Here is an 18,116-nt window from a genome sequence, read left to right on the forward strand (position 1 = left end):
TTTTCTCTTCTTATCTGCTATTTCCATGTAAAATTACCACCCCGTCCTGCTCTGTTTATTAAACAGTGTAATATGTTTCATCCTGAAGGCTGGACCAACCTTCAAGTGAGGGATGAAGACACAGCCACAACTCAAAAAAGCCTTGGAGAATGTTGTGAATGTAGCTAACTCTGAGTTGCTCAACAAATGATAGCTTTAGGTCAATACATAAATTTGTTGATCACAGATAACAAGGAACACTGTCTACTACCTTGGGTGAAATCAAAGTGTCAGCATTCTTCAAACCAACCATTAAGCCTCTAATCCAATTAGGAAGTAAAATAAAATAAAAAGGGGAGGATTCTTTCTGACAAATCCATGGAGATTTCTAGCAACCATCGTGGTTAAGGTTGTTTTTAAATCTGTCAGACAAGCAGCTTTCTTGTCAATCTACTTAATGCCTCTAAAGCTTTTTTGTTCTCCCTCGCTTACACCTGTATTAATCATAGACTCATGAAGTTGGAAGGGGCCTCAGAGGTCATCTGATCCAACCTTCCATTCAGTGCAATACTTGGTAATGCAATTTGGACCGTTTCTGTTTGAGGACTTTCAGGGAAGGAGAACATACCACTTCATTAGTCAGTCTGTTCCACTGATTAATACCTCTTCCCATTCAAAGATTCTTCCTAATATCTAACTTGATTATCACTATTGTTTCTCCATTTTAAACAAGGTATTCTAAATATGTATCCATTTATATTATAATGATTCATTATATCATCTTCAATATATCCAATAATAAAGAATTTTTATATCCTTTTCTAAGTCACTCTATTATTTTAACATTGATAACATTCTTTAATAATTTTCAATTCTATGTTTTTTCCATTATTAGTATCATCAATCTAATATACATGTATACAAATTGTTATAATTGTTAAACATCCATTAAGCATAGCTATTATTACATCCTTTTTATATGAAACATATTAAATTTGAAGAAAATTTATATTATGGCATTTCATTATATCATCCTGAAATCATCCAATGATATTACATCTTTATATTCTATTCTATATAGAATTATTTATCTTTTATAAAAAGGTTTTTCAACATCATCTCCATCATCCTCACTTACAGTTTGTATAAAATTTCATATTATCAATCTAGTATATATAAATGCTTTATTATCATTATTGATCATTTATTTGACTATAGCTAAGACTTTGTCTTACACATACTACTCAGAATTTAACTACATTTAACTAAATTTTATTGTGACATTTCATTTCATCATCCTGTATCCTTCCAGAAATAATACAGTCCAATATCTCTTGCCATTTGTAGAATCTGCATTCTAAGTGTTTTCTTGATAAGTCTTATGTGGATTTCTCTTGACAACTTGTTATTCATTGCACATCTTATAAAGATTTGAAACCCTCTATCTGTTCCTTTCATCAGCTTGACTTTTGTTATCACAGGTGCTTCTGCTGAAATTACTCTCATTGTTTCTGCCAATTTTCTCCCCTTTCTTCATCTATATTTTGACATCTGAGATAGAGTTCCAGTTCATCGATCTCTCCTTTCCGTATTTCGCACTTATCATTTCCCTCCACTCTCGATTTGCTGTCAGTGTCAATAATTTTCTTATCATTTTCATATGTCTCTGTGGTTTTTTGAACTCTGTCCTCAAATTTCACTGTTGTTTTATACGTATTCTCTACTCTTCCCTCCGTACTTTCTGTATTTTGATCTATAATTTCAAGTCTATTTTCAATTCTCTCTGTGATTATTAAGACTTTTTGAATTTCTAGCATAATTCTTTGCAATGTTAGTCCCTTTTCTTCTTCATATTGGGCCATTTTTCCAGGTTATAAACACTGCCACTAAAACATCCAAGGCTTTTGCTAGGTTTCAAACAAATTCAGTAAAGTTTTTCAGGTCAAAGCTTTCTCTTTCCTTCAAAGAAACACCTGTATAAATAAGACGTTTTCCACTGACCCTTTCAGTAAACAAAGCCAATAGCTTTGTATTATCAGATGTTGGCAAGCCTCTAGCCTCTAGATGGCAGTGTTACATCCTTTCCCTCTGTTTTTGCCACTCTTTCTAAGCTCCAAACTCTGGAAGAGAAGAAAAAAAATATTTAAAGATTACGATCCAGCCAAGCCTTGCGAGGAAAGAAACTTTTAATCCACAAATACAAAAAATGGAAAAAGTATAGAGGAAGAAGGGGGAAAAAAGACCAGTCCAGTTTAAAAGTAAGAGGCATTTGTAAAAAGTTCATCCATAGAAAACAAACAAAATTAAAGTGAAAAAGATAACATGATAGTTTTAAACCAGGGCTAATTCGCTGCTTGCTTCCTTCTGTCTTCAATTTTATTTTAATTCTAAGTCTTTTGGGTTTTCTCTTCTCTAATGATAAGGATTTTTCTCACCATTCCGACACACTGTCTCTCCTATTCTGCTTCCATTTCAGGGGTCTGTCCCAACCTTCTGCAGCCAGTTTGGCTGCTTCTCTTGTAGCTGGCAAAAAGAGCTTTTTCCTGGATCGATCAGAGGCTCTGCAATGCCCCTGAGATCAGCAGTACATGCCCTTCTCTATCACCGTTCCTTCAGAACGGTTTAGATCCAAAAGGATGTTCAGCAACAGAGATATCGACAGCAATCCTGAAGCCCCAAGATTGCATGTCGTGTCGTAGTGACATCAGGCCCCGCCTCTCTACCCTGAGTTCTTTTCTTGGAGCGATGATATCACTAGTTGTAGTTCTGCCCTCTGGTCCGCAAACAACAAGTCTGTTCCCTCCTTTAGGGGGCGTGATGGCTCACTAGTTAAAGACATTGAGCTTAACATTGGAGCTGACAAGCTTTTTTCAAACTTCAGGTCTCAATCCTTCTTCCCTTCATTGTTAGATTGGAATGATTACATAGATTAACAGAATTTGAAGGGACCTTGTAGGTCATCTAGTGTTCTAGTCCAACCCCCTGGCCAAGCAGGGGACCCTACACCATCGGCAACAAATGGCAGTTCAATCTCCCCTTGAAAGCCTCCAGCGATGAAGCTCCCACAACTTCCAAAGGCAAGCTATTCCATTGGTTGATTGTTCTCACTGTCAGAAAATTTCTCTTTATTTCTAGATTGAATCTCTCCTTGATCAGTTTCCATCCATTATTCCTTGTCTGGCCTTCAGGTGTCTTGGAAAATAGCTTGACCCACTCCTCTCTGTGGCAGCCCCTCAAATATTGGAACACTGTTATCATGTCTCCCCTGGTCCTTCTCTTCACTAGACTAGCCATGCCCAGTTCCTGTATAACCGTTCTTCATATGTTTTAGTCCCCAGGCCACTAATTATCCTGGTAGCTCTTCTCTGCACTTTTTCTAGAGTCTCAACATCTTTTTTATAGTGTGGTGACCAAAACTGGATGCATTATTCTAGGTGTGGTCTTACTAAGGCTTTATAGAGTGGCATTAGTACCTCACTTGATCTTGATTGTATTCCTCTGTTAATGCAGTTTAGGATTACATTGGCTTTTTTGGCTACTGCAATACACTGCTGGCTCATATTTAACTGGTTGTCCACTAAGACTCCAAGATCCCTCTCACAATTACTGCTATTCAGCCTGGTTTTACCCAATCTATATGTATACTTTTGGTTTTTCTTGCCTAAGACTTTACATTCAACACCCAAGTGCCCCAACTTCTGCCAACCTAGCAGTTTGAAAACAAGCAAATGTTAATTGATAAATAAGTACCACCTAAGTGGTGGGAAGATAACAGCTTTCTGTGAGTCTCAGCATAGAGTCATGCTGGTCACATGACCACAGAAATGTCTTTGGACAACACTGTCTCACTCAGCTAAGGAATGGAGGTGAGCAACTGCCCCTTGGACTTGGACACGATTGGACAGGGGAAAACGTTGAACATCACCAGGCCCAGGAAAAGATCCCTTTTGCTCCCAACTTGGTATCCATCACTAGCTTGATCTGGATCAGTTTATGGGTATTTCCTGAGTACAACCATTCAGTCATTCTCAGTTGCAAAATCAGCAAAACTGTGGAGGCTGGCGTCGGGTCGTCAGCAACGGGCACCTGCTCAAAGCATCGGTGTGGCAAATATGTTTACTGGCTTGTAATGTAAAGTATAGTTATAGGCCGCCAGGAAGACAGTCCATCTGGTGAAACGTGGAGACAGAATTTGAGGAGTTTGTCTGTCCCCAGCAATGATGCCTAATAGCGGTTTGTGGTCAGTCACTAAGTGGAAATGGCGGCCGTAAAAATGTTTCATTCCTGCCACTATAGCCAATACTTCACGATCAAGTTGGCTATAGTTCTTTTCTGGCGAAGAAAGAGTGCGAGAGAAAAATGCAACCTCTAGTCCTGACGGAATTCGGTGACTCAGGACTGCGCCAACCCCATAAGGGGACACATCACATGCCAACACTAAAGGTAGAGATTCATCGTATTGCAGGAGAACGCTTTTGGACATGAAGAAGTTTTATACAGCTTGAAAAGCCGCGGTTTCCTGCTTTCCCCACACCCATTTTGCTGATGTAGCTAGTAAACGTGTAGGGGCTCTACCAGTGATGCCTTATGCGGTAGGAAAATATTGTAAAAGTTTGAAAGTCCTAGAAAAGCTTGTAGCTCAGCTTTAGTGGTTGGCGTCGGAGCTTGTCATATAGCTTGCCCCTTGTCAGGGGTAGGATGGATTCCCTTTGCGTCTATTAAAAAATCCCAGTAATTCGACCTGAGGCACCGTGATCTGGCATTTGGTTGTCTTTAACTTCAAACCAACGTCTCAGAACCGGCAAAGTACGGTACGGAGGCGGGTCAGTAGATCGGCTAGGGAACGTGCCGAGACCAGGTCGTCGTCGAAATAAGGGACGATGCCTGGTATGCCCTGCAATAATCCTTCCATGAGATTTTGAAAAAGTCCAGGAGCCACACTGACTCCAAACTGGAGTCAGTGGCACTTGAATGCGCCCCTATGCGTGACAATAGTCTGGGCCTCAGCAGTTGCCTCATCTACAGGCAACTGCTGATATGCCTGTGCTAGGTCCAATTTAGCAAATATTGTCCCCCGCCCCAGAGAATGCAGCAGATGCTACACCACGGTACAGGGTATGCGCTCTGTTGCAACCCATGTTCAAAAATGCATTTAAAATCAGTGCATATGCGCACAGACCCCATCACTATTAATCAGGGTCACAATAGGTGTTTCCCAACAGACGTGATCAATAGGTTCTAGCACCCCTTGAGTCAGTAACTTATCTATTTCCACGTCAACCTTAGGCTTTAACGCAAAAGGCACCCTGCACGGCTTAAGACGCCGTGGAGGAACCTGCGGATCTAAATTAATTGAAATTGGGGTGCCAGTGTATCTTCCTAAACCTTCCCCGAAAACTTCTGGGAACTCTATAATCAACATATCTAGATATGGGGTACACTGAATCTGGTCAATTCCCATCACTCTCAATCCCAGGGCTTCGAACCACTCCAACCCTAATAGGCTTGGTTGTGGTCCTTTGACTATAATTAAAGGTAACTCCCTGCAAAATTGTTTAAATTGTACCCTACAAAAATATTTACCTAAAACCGGAATGGGATTTCCCTGGAAATCCCTTAGATTTAACAGGCACGGTGTCAACCTTGTCTGAATCAAATTGGGCATGAGTCTTTTAGCAGTCGTCCAAGAAATTATGGAGACAGCTGATCTTGTGTCTACCTCCATAGAGCAGGACTGCCCCTCCAATTTTACTGTTATAAAAATTTTTCCCCTCGGACTATGGGTAATCTGGTCAATTCCAGTCTCTTCCCTGCTCTCATTGATAGAGAAACAGGATTCCCTTTTACTGGACGTAGCCCCCTTAACGTATTTGGATGGCTTCCTGTAATATTGACTATTGTTGGGTGAGGTGCACTAGTGCAAGGCGCAGCTGCCCTGCAGACCTTGGCTAATGACCATGTTTCCCGCAACCGAGGCAGACTGTGTTTTTAAAGCGGCACTCCGCTCCATCGTGTTTACTTCCGCACCCAGGGCAATTACTCGAGGTAATTGGGGGCTTACCCTGCCGACCTCTGGCCTGCTCCGCCTTCAGTCGTCCTCAGTAGCCAACTCTTCATTGCTGATATCTTCATGATGCACGTCAAGAGGTTTTCCTGCGACTTGAGGCTTCTGTCGCTCGTGTTGACAGTTCCATTGCTCTGGCCTCGTCTAGCGCAGTCTGCAGATCTAGTTCAGGTTTGGCCAGGAGGCGGCGCTGTATGCGGAGGTCTCGTACACCACCGACAATTTGGTCCGTAAGGACATCATCTAAATCTCTGAAATTACAATGTAGAGCAGCGGCCCTAAAAGCAGCCACATACTCATTAATTGTTTCTCCCTCACCTGGCTTCTCCTATAAAAGGCATGCCGGCGCGCTGTGCAGAATGGTGTTGGAGCATAATTATTCTTTATTTTTGCCATTAACACATCCCATGACACAGTTTGTACGGATTGGGGAGCCACTAGCGTGCCCGCAATATTAAACATCTCCATGCCACCCAAAATTAGAAAACACAACTTTTTCCGTGTAATCGTTGGCTTCTAAAAAACATTCAAACCGGGAAATATATGCGTCCCAGGTTTCTGTGGCCCCGTTAAAAACTGCTAGCGTATTCATTGAAGCCATTCTGAGGTAACTTGTTTGCTCAGTCGATAATCAGACGGCAGTACTCGTAGGCTTTGTGACTTTGCTCGACCTCTCTTCAAGTGATTCCTCTGAGGGAATTCAGCTCTCGTGACTCAGCTCTGTGATTAGTGACTTTTATCAGCTCTGCCTGGGCTCCGCCTCAGTATCCAATCCTCGTCGCTAATGTTCTAGTTAGGAGAATGTGGGAGGATAAACGGAGGCGAGCCAGGACTTCAAAAGGCTAACAGTTTTAATGCTAACAGGTTGCCAAATGCGGCACTTCACAATTCGTGCATCTCAGCTAACTGGCAACAGCTGAGCCCTGTTTGACAGCTCTTTATATATACTGGCTGTCAAACAGGTAACCAATCAGGAGCCAGGACAGCGCCCCCTAGTCAACGGATCAGAGGGAAAACTATAGAATATAGCAGCTACAACTACAGTGACCAAATCTTCTTGGGAAAAAATAAAGGTCAAACCTGAAAGAACTTCCTTAGGATAAAAAAAATATTTGTTTTGTAAGAGAAAATTCGAGGGCAAACCCTAAAAACAAAATAATGGAATCAAGTAAACGTAAAGGACAGTTTTCGGAAATATAGGGCTGTCCTTTAGAATAAAGCATATAGAGTTACTGTAGCCATTATTAATTAACCCCCATACAGGGAAGGCTGAGGTAAATGCACCCTTTTGTCCGTAAGCTCGAATGCGTCCCAGCCCCCACTCCCTCCGAGAGCCGCTTCGTACAACGGCAGAAGCCCGGGATGAGTCAAGCTCGGGGCAGGGAGGCAGCCGGCCAGCAGAGGGCGCCGCGCTCTCGTGGCTAACGAAAGGAGGCGCCGCCCCCACCTCTCCATCTGTCAGTTACCTGATCATTTTAAACGCAGCGCCGCCTGGTTGTCCCGGGCCGGAGGCGCTTCGGCTTCTCCGTCTGGACCGTTCACAGCTGCTGGGAAAAAGGCGGAGAGGCGAAGGTACCGGGTTTAGGCAGGGAACTGGATGGGGAACTCAGGGGAACTAGATTTGCCGGCTGGATTAAAAGGCTCCTTAGAGTCGCCAGCGGGGTGATCGTGATTGCAGAAGCCAGGCTGGTTGGGGTTGTGTTTATATGTGTGCAATGTAGTGGGAGATCGCTGGGGGCAAGTGGGGTGTGTGTGTGTCCAAGCTACTGTTGCTTATTTGGTGCATTGGTTGTGCATTAAACGTGGACTTTGCTCCAGGCGATGCTTCTTCTCTTTCGCCTTTTGCACACAACAGCCCGGTGAGGGAGATCGGTTGGGCAAGAAAGAGGGCGTCACACTGCACAAAGTGGACTTGGTCTCTCTGGATCTAATCCAGCACTTTCATCGCTCCGCGCTCCCTGGCTTTCGCTGCTCTTGACTTGCTTGCTGGCTTGGGGGGGAGAAAAGGGCTGCTTTGTGCATTTCTCGGTTCTTTCTTTTGTCCGTCTTGTGCGGTTGCTTGTTTTTGAAGGTGCTTAAACCTTTGATAGGCTACGCAGAGCCCCTGGCCGATATATATATATATATATATATAAGCGAAAACCACTCGCGGCATCATGAAACCTCCGGAACTGTGAAGCCTACAAACATGAAATTTGACACTATGTTCCCCTTGGCTTCTAGATTCTCGCTTAGAAATTATTTTTTGAAATGACCATCAGATCATTAGTATTTCTTATACAGTAGTTAAAAAGACAGATGAACGCGCTCTGAGGTTAAGGAGTTCTACTCCTCCCTCTCTACCTGAAAATAACTGTCCCAACTGCCACTTGGGCGTGGCCAGCGGGTGACTCCTCCCGCCTGCTGGCTGGGAGTTTGGAGAGAAGGGGATAGGAGAGGTTTCTGTGGGGCCAGCCTGAGGGAGAGAAGGGAGAGGCTGATCATAACTACTCATTAATTTTCAAACTGTCGATTTATCAACCTCCATCACATAGTTTCATAGCGGAGCACAGGTATTCAGCTAGTATTTATTAAATGTATTCTAGACCACCAAGATCCTTTTAATATGCATTAACACCAAGCCATGTTTCCCCCATCTTATTATCTTCTAAAGTAGAGTGTTAGCCATTGTTCCTTGCCTTGTGTGCAGTGGTGAAATTCAATTTTCTTTTTTGCTACCGGTTCTGCAGGCGTGGCTTGGTGGGTGCAGCAGGGGAAAGATACTGCAAAATCTCCATTCCCTCCCCAGTTTGGGACCAGCCAGAGGTGGCATTTGCCATTTCTCCAAACTATTCAAAATTTCCGCTACCAATTCACCAGAACCTGTCAGAACCTGCTGAATTTCACCTCTGCTTGTGTCATCTCCAGGTTTTTCGATTGTTTTGTCCGTCTTGTGTGGTTGCTTGTTTTTAAAGGTGCTTAAACCTTTGATAAGCTTATTTGATAAGCTTAAAGTTTATTAAATGTTTACTTGGATACCAAGATCCTTTTAAATGGGGAAAGCCAAGTTTTCCCCATTTTATCTTCTAATCTAGAGTGTTAGCCATTCTTCCTTGCCACGTGTGTCATCTGCAGATTTTAATAGAAATTCTCAATCATCTGGCCCATGGTTGTCCCAAAAGTGCTTTTTCCAAAAGGCAAGATGTTTTTTCCCCCTTTGAAAACATTTCGCTTCTGAATCTGAAGGATTTGAAGAATTGAACCGGAGAAGCTTTTGGGATGAGAAGTGCAATGTGTTTTTTTTTTGGGGGGGGGGGGGGCAAGAAAGTCCAGTTGCCTTTTGGAAAAAGCACCTCTGGATCATCTGCAGTTGTAATCCTCATCCCCTGAACCCATTCATTCAAGTTATTAATAAAAAGGTTGAAGGTTGACATGAGCCCTCTGGCAATCCACCTGATATCCCTTTCCAATGGAGGTACACTCCAGATTCAGCCAATGAAGTCACCTATCATCTATCTAGCTCATATTTGACCATTTTATTAATGAGAATATGATGATGTTATTTATAAAGATAAAGGCAGGATAATACATAAATAATAGCTCTGTCAGAAAAGAAGAAAAGGTTAGTTTGGCAAACCAAGCTGGCTCTAGTTAATTATTGCATTTCTATCCAAATACTCGTCTGCTTCAAAACTTCAAGCAGTTCTTAATTTCTGTATTCTAGGGAGTGATTCACCTGGTTCTGGAAAGCTTAAATTTGTCAGATTAGCTCAGAGTTTTTCTACCCTCCTCTTTTGTACCTTAAATTGTAACTCCTCCTTTCCACTTGTGACGCAAGAACAGTGGCCAGTTAGGCCTTTGTTTTCTGAGATATGAAATGTAAAAGATGAGGTAACAGGTTCTACCTTCCTACCATCGCCTGTTTATTCCTTCTCCTAGCAAGTCTGACAGCCTCTTGGCCTTTCTCCCAAACTTCAGCACATTCTGAATTTAGCTGAAGTACTTCCAGCACTATTTGCTGACTGCCTTGTATCCTTTGGTTTTATGTCCTTCTTCCAATTTCCTATAAATGTACCTTTAAAAAAAATGCCCACAGATCTCTTTAGATGTCTCTCATATTTTTCCCTTCTACTGTAGTAGTGTGCTAAATTCTGGTGCCATTTGTGGTTGTTAAATCAAGGATTACTATACTTTGTGCTCCCAGGGCTGTGTAGCCCTTGGAGATCTGTTTGGGGCCTCTTTTGTCAGGGCTGCTCATCCCCATATGAATTATTGGAAAGAGGGGATTGAAGAGGTTTGGCATCTTGTCCGTCACATCTTGGAAGACAATACCCTGGCTGCAGGGTCATGGCAAGTCTGTACTGCAGCTTTGCTCCCTCTCATTAGAGAATTAGCTACCACCAGAATTCTTCTGTAAAGGATTTTTCAGTTTACTGGGGCCCAAGCAGTGGTGGTATTCAGCCAGTTGGGACTGGTTCAGGCAAACTTTGTCTGAAACGGTATAGGGTTTCCTGCCTAGGCAGGGGGTTGGACTAGAAGACCTCCAAGGTCCCTTCCAACTCTATTGTATTGTATTGTATTAAACTGGTAATCGCGACCTGCACCCTATTTAGCTACATTTTGTAAGCCCTGTGCATGCATGGATGCCCAGAAGGTGTGTGCACAAGCAAAGTGTGTGAGAGTATATAAAAATAATGTATTGCCTTATCACTTTAATAGAATAATAAATCCAATGGCTTGAATATGACAATATGGAGTCTTGTTATTTTTTATTCAGCTGCATGTACCCTGCAGATGTATTCCAGTGAAGTTTAACAGTGGGAATAATGCCAAAAGATAATAGACTTAACATTCACTAGAGGCTAGCCAGTCATCCACTGGAGACGATTTCAATATGATTCCTGTACTGGAAAAAGATTGGGTGTATTTTTGTTACGAAGAGGTGAAACAGCTCAACTGCGCCTGTGCAAATTCCAATTCAAGCTAAATTGGAAGAACAAAACCAACTAGTTTTCAGATATGATCCAGGTCACTGATCCATCATTTTCAAGGAGAACATCAGGAATTGCTTTGAAGTCATGAATCTCCTTGGTCGGGAACAGGAAGAACTATGGAATGAAAACAAATAAATTGTTAAAGGTTGAATGTGAAAAGAGGGAGTCAAAGAAAAAAGGAAACAAAGCAAACAATGTCAGAATAGGTAGTGAAAATTGCTACGAAGAGAAGAAAAACCAAAGGGAGGAAAGAATAAAGATCTCAGGAAGAAACTTAAAACATTTCAGAGACTGCTGCCCTGAATGATGCAGTTTTACTCAAGTCTCTCTTAGGAACTCTGACATTTATCTGATATTTCAAATACAACATTAAGTCACCTGCCTTTGTATCCATGGTTTTCCATGTTGGTTTTGCTCTGCTGAGATCCTGGTTTGGGCAATAACAGGCAGTCCCCGTCGGGCTCTTCAAAAGTCCCTTTGTTGCTCTTGCCTACTGGGGATGGCTTACAGGGGGCACCTTGCGCTTCTCTGTGGTCGCGATGCCGGAAGTTCACAGGAGGCTTCTGGTTGCTGCCTGAAAGCCGTGGAACGACCAGATTTCGCTTGATGCAAAGAAATCGATTAAGTTCTTCAAAATAAGGCCACACGCGGCGTCCATGGCGAGCGTTGGTGTTCCCATCCACTATCACTTTGAAGCCCCGTCGAAGGGCTTTTGCACGTTCGCGGCATTGCTCCCAATCCCTGTTGTAACCCCGGGCTTGCATTTCATCCGATATCCATTGGAATTGTGCAACTGTGCGATAGTTCGATGCCAGGGCACTCTGCACCGCGTCATCACCCCACACCTGAATGAAGGCCCGGGTCTCCTCGTCAGTCCAAACTGGCTGGCGGCTTGATTTAGGGGCAGAGGAAGAGCCCTCCGAGGAAGAGCCCTGCGAGGAAGCTGTCAGTGTGCCATGATTTGGCATGGGCACATTCTCTGGAAGGGTATCAGACAACATGGTATGCTGCAGAGATGATATTATTGGGAGCAGGGAATTTTACAATGGTAGCAGGAACAGGAGTGCTAGTGGGGAGGGTGCAACAAAGACGCTCCTAATGATAGAGTGCGGATAGAGACGGATGGGACACTCTCTACAATGTACTCTATGGTAATGCTGGCAAATCTTCCCCCCTCCCCTGAGACACTGCATCTTACACAAATGTTATAAGAGACACACATCTCACATCTTTCCTCTCATGCGTTGGCCTGCAAAGAAAGCTTGTGTGACCGCAAAAATAACTGGGGGGGGGATGGTCTGCATATGAAAAAAAAAACCAAGAGCTGACAATGGTGCAATGCGCATGTCTAGTGTAATGTGTGAAGCAGTTGTAAATTTCCATCCCTCCTTAAACCTTCACTAGCTTAGCCGCTGACCAAAGATATACTTTTAAAGAAAATACATCACTGTTGGATAATATATTCCAATTGCAAGGTTTCAGAGTAGATTTATAGACATGGCTGATTTAGTTTCATGGATTGACATGCAAAACAATTACTCACCTGTGTAACTGCCATCTGTTGAAATGTAGGCCGCTCAAGGAGAAAAGAAAACACACAAAATTATAGGCAGTCATTTTTAGATGCCCTAATTCCAAAAGGAGGGCATTCATGGAGGAAAAATAAAGCTGAATGTCTGTACCCATTAAAGAAGTGGAAACTTAGGTTTAAAAAAAGAAAAAGATTCTGAAGCTAGATTGAAACTACTTTGCAGGCTAGCCCTCATATACAAATACAGTAATATTATGACTTATGTAGGCTTTATTTCCCTTGTAAGTCATTTATGTGCCATAAATGATTGACATAAATATATTCGTTTTCTTTTTCTTTTTTTTAAAGAATTTTATGGGCCTAGCTGACTGCCTCCTACAGACAATCTCTCTACAGGTAGTCCTTGATAGTTTTTACAGCAGTCTGTTTTTAACAACAGTTCGACAGCCTTGGAAAAAGTGACTTACAACCTTACGATTCAAAGTTACCATTGTGACATGTCCCCCTCACTTACATGATTGCATTTTGGGGCTTGGCAATTGGCTCGCATTTATGATGGTGGCAATTTGCAGGCTTCTGACCAGCGAAATCAATTGAGGTAGGTGAATTTGCTAAAAGATTCCATGGTTCGTTTATTGACTACATGACTTCCTTAAGAGCTCCAATGACTTACTCAGAAGCCAGGATAAAAATGGTCATAAAAAATTGGCTCGAGTCCCATGATGACTCACTCAATGACCACAATGCTTAGCGACTGAAATTCTGGTCCCAATTGTGATTGGGATCTACCTATCAAGATCTACTTCTACACCCATTTTCTTCTATCCTCCTCAGCTGCTACCATCACTGCGTTTATCCCCTAGTCAAGTTAACGCACAAAAAAGGATCAGGGCTTAAGTAAGGTTAAAAACCCACTGCAAGGAAAATATCAGATAATGAAAGAAGGAATGTCCCTCTTCACAGCCAGTAGCTCCCATGTTTTAGCTGAACTTCCTCAAGAATACAAGATCTACAACTTCCCCCACTTGGAGCAAAACTAAAAAGCATCCAAGACACTGAGATAAATCTCACTTGCCCTGAGAGGGGGGAAAAAGGGGGAGGCACGTCTTTCTTCCCAATCAGCATTCAGAGATAAGAGAGCCAAGGGGTTGAAAAGAATAAGAGGGATCAAATTATCTTTCCGCCAGTTTTACCTGTCTCTCCCCGTACCTACACCTCACCTTCAACCCCATCAAGAGTCAAAAATGCCAAAATTTTGTGGCAAGAACCATAAGTGTACAATCACAAATTCAATGAATAGTCCCAAAAACTAGATTTAGTTTCATGGATTGACATACAAAACTATTATTTACCTGTGTAGCTGCCATCTGTTGAAATGTAGGCTGCTCAAAGAGAAGAAAAACAGACAAAATTAGAGGCAGTCATTTTTAAATGCCTTAATTGCAAGAGGAGTGCATTCATTGGGGGAGGGGATAAAGATGAAGTTCTGTACCCATTAAACCATGAGAAGTGGAAACTTGGCTTTAAAAAAAAAGATGAAAAAGATTCTGAAGCTAGATTGAAACTACTTTAAATGCTAGCCCCCAGAAACAGATACGGTAATATTGTGACTTATGTAGGCTTTATTTCCCTTGTAAGTCATTTATGCGCCATAAATGATTGACATAAATATATTCATTTTCTTTCTTTCTTTTTAAAAAAAGAGCTTTTATGGGCCAAGCTGCCTCCCTCCTACAGACAATCTCTCTACAGGTAGTCCTTGATTTTTTGTTTCTACAGCAGTTTGTTTTTAACAACAGTTCGACAGCCTTGGAAAAAGTGACTTACAACCTTAGGGAAAGCCCTTGCCCTTCTCATCTGCATGCTGCACTCTCCCCATTTTCACTTTTGAAACGACTTCAACAAGTTGGCCAGGTTTTGACAAACTGAATCAAGGTTACGGCATTCTATGGTGGTCCTTTCAGATTTTCCTCATTCAGTGTGGAAGTCCATAGACCTTTGGATTCAGTTTACTTTCCCAAGCCAGCCTCTCAACCAGATTTCTAATTCAGTACTGTATTTCGTTTACCGGAGGTAATTCAGAGTCCTAGATACAACAGAAAAGACTCAGAATTCCACAGCAATGGACATCTTTGCTGTCCTTGAACCCATCTTCTCTGTCTCTGCTCCAGCCAATTAATGGCCAAGGCAAACTAAGGCTGAAAGCTCATCTCCGCATAATCAAAGAATGGAATGGGAACCAGATGCCCACAGAAATGATAAATTTGGGGCAAGAAACTGCACTCAAAACCCGGGGCCCAAGGGAGGATGCTGGAGATAGACTATTATTTCAGAACTATCTCTAACTTTCAGTTATTTTAACTGAATAAATGATGGGATATTCAATCATTATTTATGTAAACTCTGGACCAACACAGACCTTGAAAACACACAGACAAGCAACTTGCCCTGCTCTCAATGTCAAGCAAGCATAATGTCCATTGCAGCTAAAGGGACACCAAGGTTGGCACAACATGAACCACAGGGATCAATGTATAATGGCAAGCAGTTGCTCAACTCTCTAGAAATATTAAGGGGCAACAATGTTAGCACAACGAAAACTGACTTCTGGTCTAATTTAAGACTTCCAATGGACCTTTAGATTATCCAAAAACTGTAATTCTGGAACTACAGTTCCATAATATTTAACATGGATTCAACCAACCCAATATAATAGTGGAATTTTTACTTCTGCCTAACCCTTGAGCTGGCTCATTCAGGAAACAAGAACTACTTAGCTCTCTTGAAACAACTTCACTGCTAATAAAGTGGCAGGATCTTGAAAGTCTACTAAAGTATTTCTCCAGATCGACTTCATGTCCTCAGCCCCTCTGGATCTTCCATCCCAAATTCCTGTATACTCCTACTGAAGCAGCCTAAACCTATCTTGGCTAATTTTGCAGCCACATCTTACTGCTGGCTCATATTTAGTTTGTAATTAAATATTATTTAATAACTTATTCACAAACACAATTGTCACAGAATTTGTCGTCGTCGTCCCCCGACATATTTTCCTGTTCCCAATTTTTGGAGTACATTACTGAATGAAATGAGAATACGTTCCTTTTTAACTTAAAAGAGCCCAAAGGACCCATAAAAAGAAGGCCCAGTCATAGCATAGTCAATGCTACACTCACTTCATCTGCGTCTACTGAAGTTCTTACAATTTGTTTTTACAGAAAGGGGTAATTTAGTCACAATGAGGGGTTTCACAACCAGGGCTACAACAACTTCTTCAACAGACCTTAGCATTCAATATTACAACGATAATACAATGATAGAGAAGAGAGCCTTACTCAAGGAAGCCACATCTTCACCGTTTTCCTCCATGATCTCACCCACTGCTAAGGCCTCAAGATGAATTCAGCCCCTGCGAAGGAGAAAGTCAGTTAACCCCCAATGCCCTAGGCACTAATGCAGCCATGCAGAAGAATTCATCAATCTTCAACATGAAGAGGAACTCACATCCTTTGATTCAAATGCAAAAGCAGACAACTCTGTGCTAGGTGAATAATGCCTCAAAAACGACACAGCTCACTTGGGGATACACCCCTGAGCATAGGGCATGACTGGGCTGAAACCGACTGTCATGATTGTCAGCAGACTGGCTGTCTGTTCACGCTGTACCCACAAACTAATTAAACACCAATGACTGCAGTAATGGTGTCCCAACTGGCACTTACAAAATCTGGGCTCTTTCTGTGGCTGGCAACACATGTGAAAAAGAAGAGGAAGTCAAGCTGTTCTCCAAAGTACATGAGGGCAGAACAAGAAGCAACGGATGGAAACTAATCAAGGAGAGAAACAACCTAGAAATAAGAGGAAAATTTTCTGATAGTTAGATCTAACTGTTAGAACCAGCGGAATGGCTTCCCTTTGGAAGCTGAGGGTGCTCCATCACAGGAGGTTTTTAAGAAGAGATTGGACAAGTATTTGTCTGTATGGGGTTTCCTGCCTGAGCAAAGGGTTGGACTAGAAGACCTCAAAGTCCCTTCCAACTGTTATTCTGAGAGGCCCTACAACAAAGAAATAAAAAAGTCGACCATGACCAATTCCTATAATTCTCCTAAGCAGATGGCAGCATCAATCTCTTTTGAATTTCTGAAAAGGTTCATGCGGGTCAGATTTTCCTGGACTTGGATGGGAGAAAATACAGGACCAGGGACTATATTGAGAAATAGAGGGGCGGGGGAATCTTGAGCAACCTATTTCCCTTGTGTTGCTAACAAAACTAAATAAAGCATATGGACGTAGTGAACAAAATGTAGGGAGTTTTTAATCTCTCAATTTAGCACAACATGAAAAGAGCAAAAAAAAAAAAAGCTGGCTTGCCTATTGTAGTTAGACAAAAGGTGTCTTTGTTAATTACGGTATCATTACATGGATTTAGGCACAAAAGTAGCTTATGTTTGCAATATACAAAAATTACCATTCATCAGCTAATAATGCAGGACACCATCTCTCATTTCCTATGTGAAATCCTGCCCACCATACTGCAAATATCTAAGTTTACTGCTTATTGTTCCTCTTTATTGCTATTTTGAATTCATATGATATTCATTCAAAAGTATGCCTACTTCTCATTCTTGCTCATTCTTGCTACAGTTGAACTGTAGTCCAACCCATCCACAGAGTCGCCAACCGGGCAGAGGGTCCCGAGAAGAGGACGAGGGGGCTACTACCCCCTCTGGCCCGCCTGGCTGCGCTGCCCACTCCAGCACGGAGCACGGATCCCCCTCCACTCCCGCTCCGCGCCCTGACCTCCCACCCGCTTCCCATCCGTCCCCATGCCCTGCGGTTTGGGAGGCAGGGAGAGCGAAGGGTTTGGGAACCCACGGAAGACCAACCCTCGTTCGCGACCTCCTCCGCCTAATCAGGGATCGAAAAGGAGCCAGTCGGAGCAGGATTCGGACCCCGGGCAGTCGCCTGGTCGGGCGGCCGCAAGGAGAAATAGCGCCGAGGCCTGATGGACGGCGAGAAACCCCAATATGGTGGCCGAACAGCTGCAGAGACCGGATGTAGTCGGGGATGGAAGCTTCGGAACAAAGGAAGCGAGAGGAGGCGAGAGAGCGGAGGAAGGGAACCGTTGTTTTCATAGGTGCGGAGCCCCCTAGTGGTCGCGGCCTGGAAGACACTCCGCTGGCTCGAACACGGGTCTCCGGGGGAGAAAAAAGCCGATTAGGTAAAAGCAGGCCTGCGGGATAAGCTCTTGTCTGACCTTGTCTGACCTTGGAAGCTAAGCAGGTTCCTACTGGTACTGGGTGAATATTAAAATTTGAGAGGTCATCACAAAATTCCAGGTTTAGAATGCTGACCAGTGTTCCTCAGACTTGGCAATTTTAAGATGTGTGGGTTTCAACTCCCAGAATTCCCTAACCAACAAAGTCAATCCTTTGAAACAATGTTCATTGATTCATAGTCGTCGTCGTCGTCGTCCCCCCCCCCCCGTTCATTCGGTGTGCTGTGCTGCCAGACCAAAAAGTTTCCTGGCAGCTCACAGCCACCAAAGTATAGAAAACAAAAACAAAAT

The 18,116-nt window shown here is 42.8% G+C and overlaps 1 protein-coding gene across 1 annotated transcript; it reads right to left on the bottom strand.

Moving 5' to 3' along the window:
* Window positions 1-10,774: 10,774 nt before the first annotated feature.
* MSANTD5 (Myb/SANT DNA binding domain containing 5) lies at window positions 10,775-17,627 on the bottom strand. The gene is made up of 6 exons (XM_081947717.1): window positions 17,434-17,627; window positions 15,883-15,956; window positions 13,900-13,929; window positions 12,560-12,592; window positions 11,399-11,995; window positions 10,775-11,130 (listed from the first exon to the last, which is right to left on the bottom strand). The coding sequence occupies exons 2-6, from the start codon at window positions 15,914-15,916 to the stop codon at window positions 11,099-11,101; spliced, it is 726 nt and encodes a 241-aa protein (XP_081803843.1). The 5' UTR covers window positions 15,917-15,956; window positions 17,434-17,627; the 3' UTR covers window positions 10,775-11,098.
* Window positions 17,628-18,116: the final 489 nt, after the last annotated feature.

Source organism: Natrix helvetica, assembly GCF_964273705.1.
Source record: "Natrix helvetica genome assembly, chromosome: 1".
Lineage (NCBI taxonomy): Eukaryota > Metazoa > Chordata > Lepidosauria > Squamata > Natricidae > Natrix > Natrix helvetica.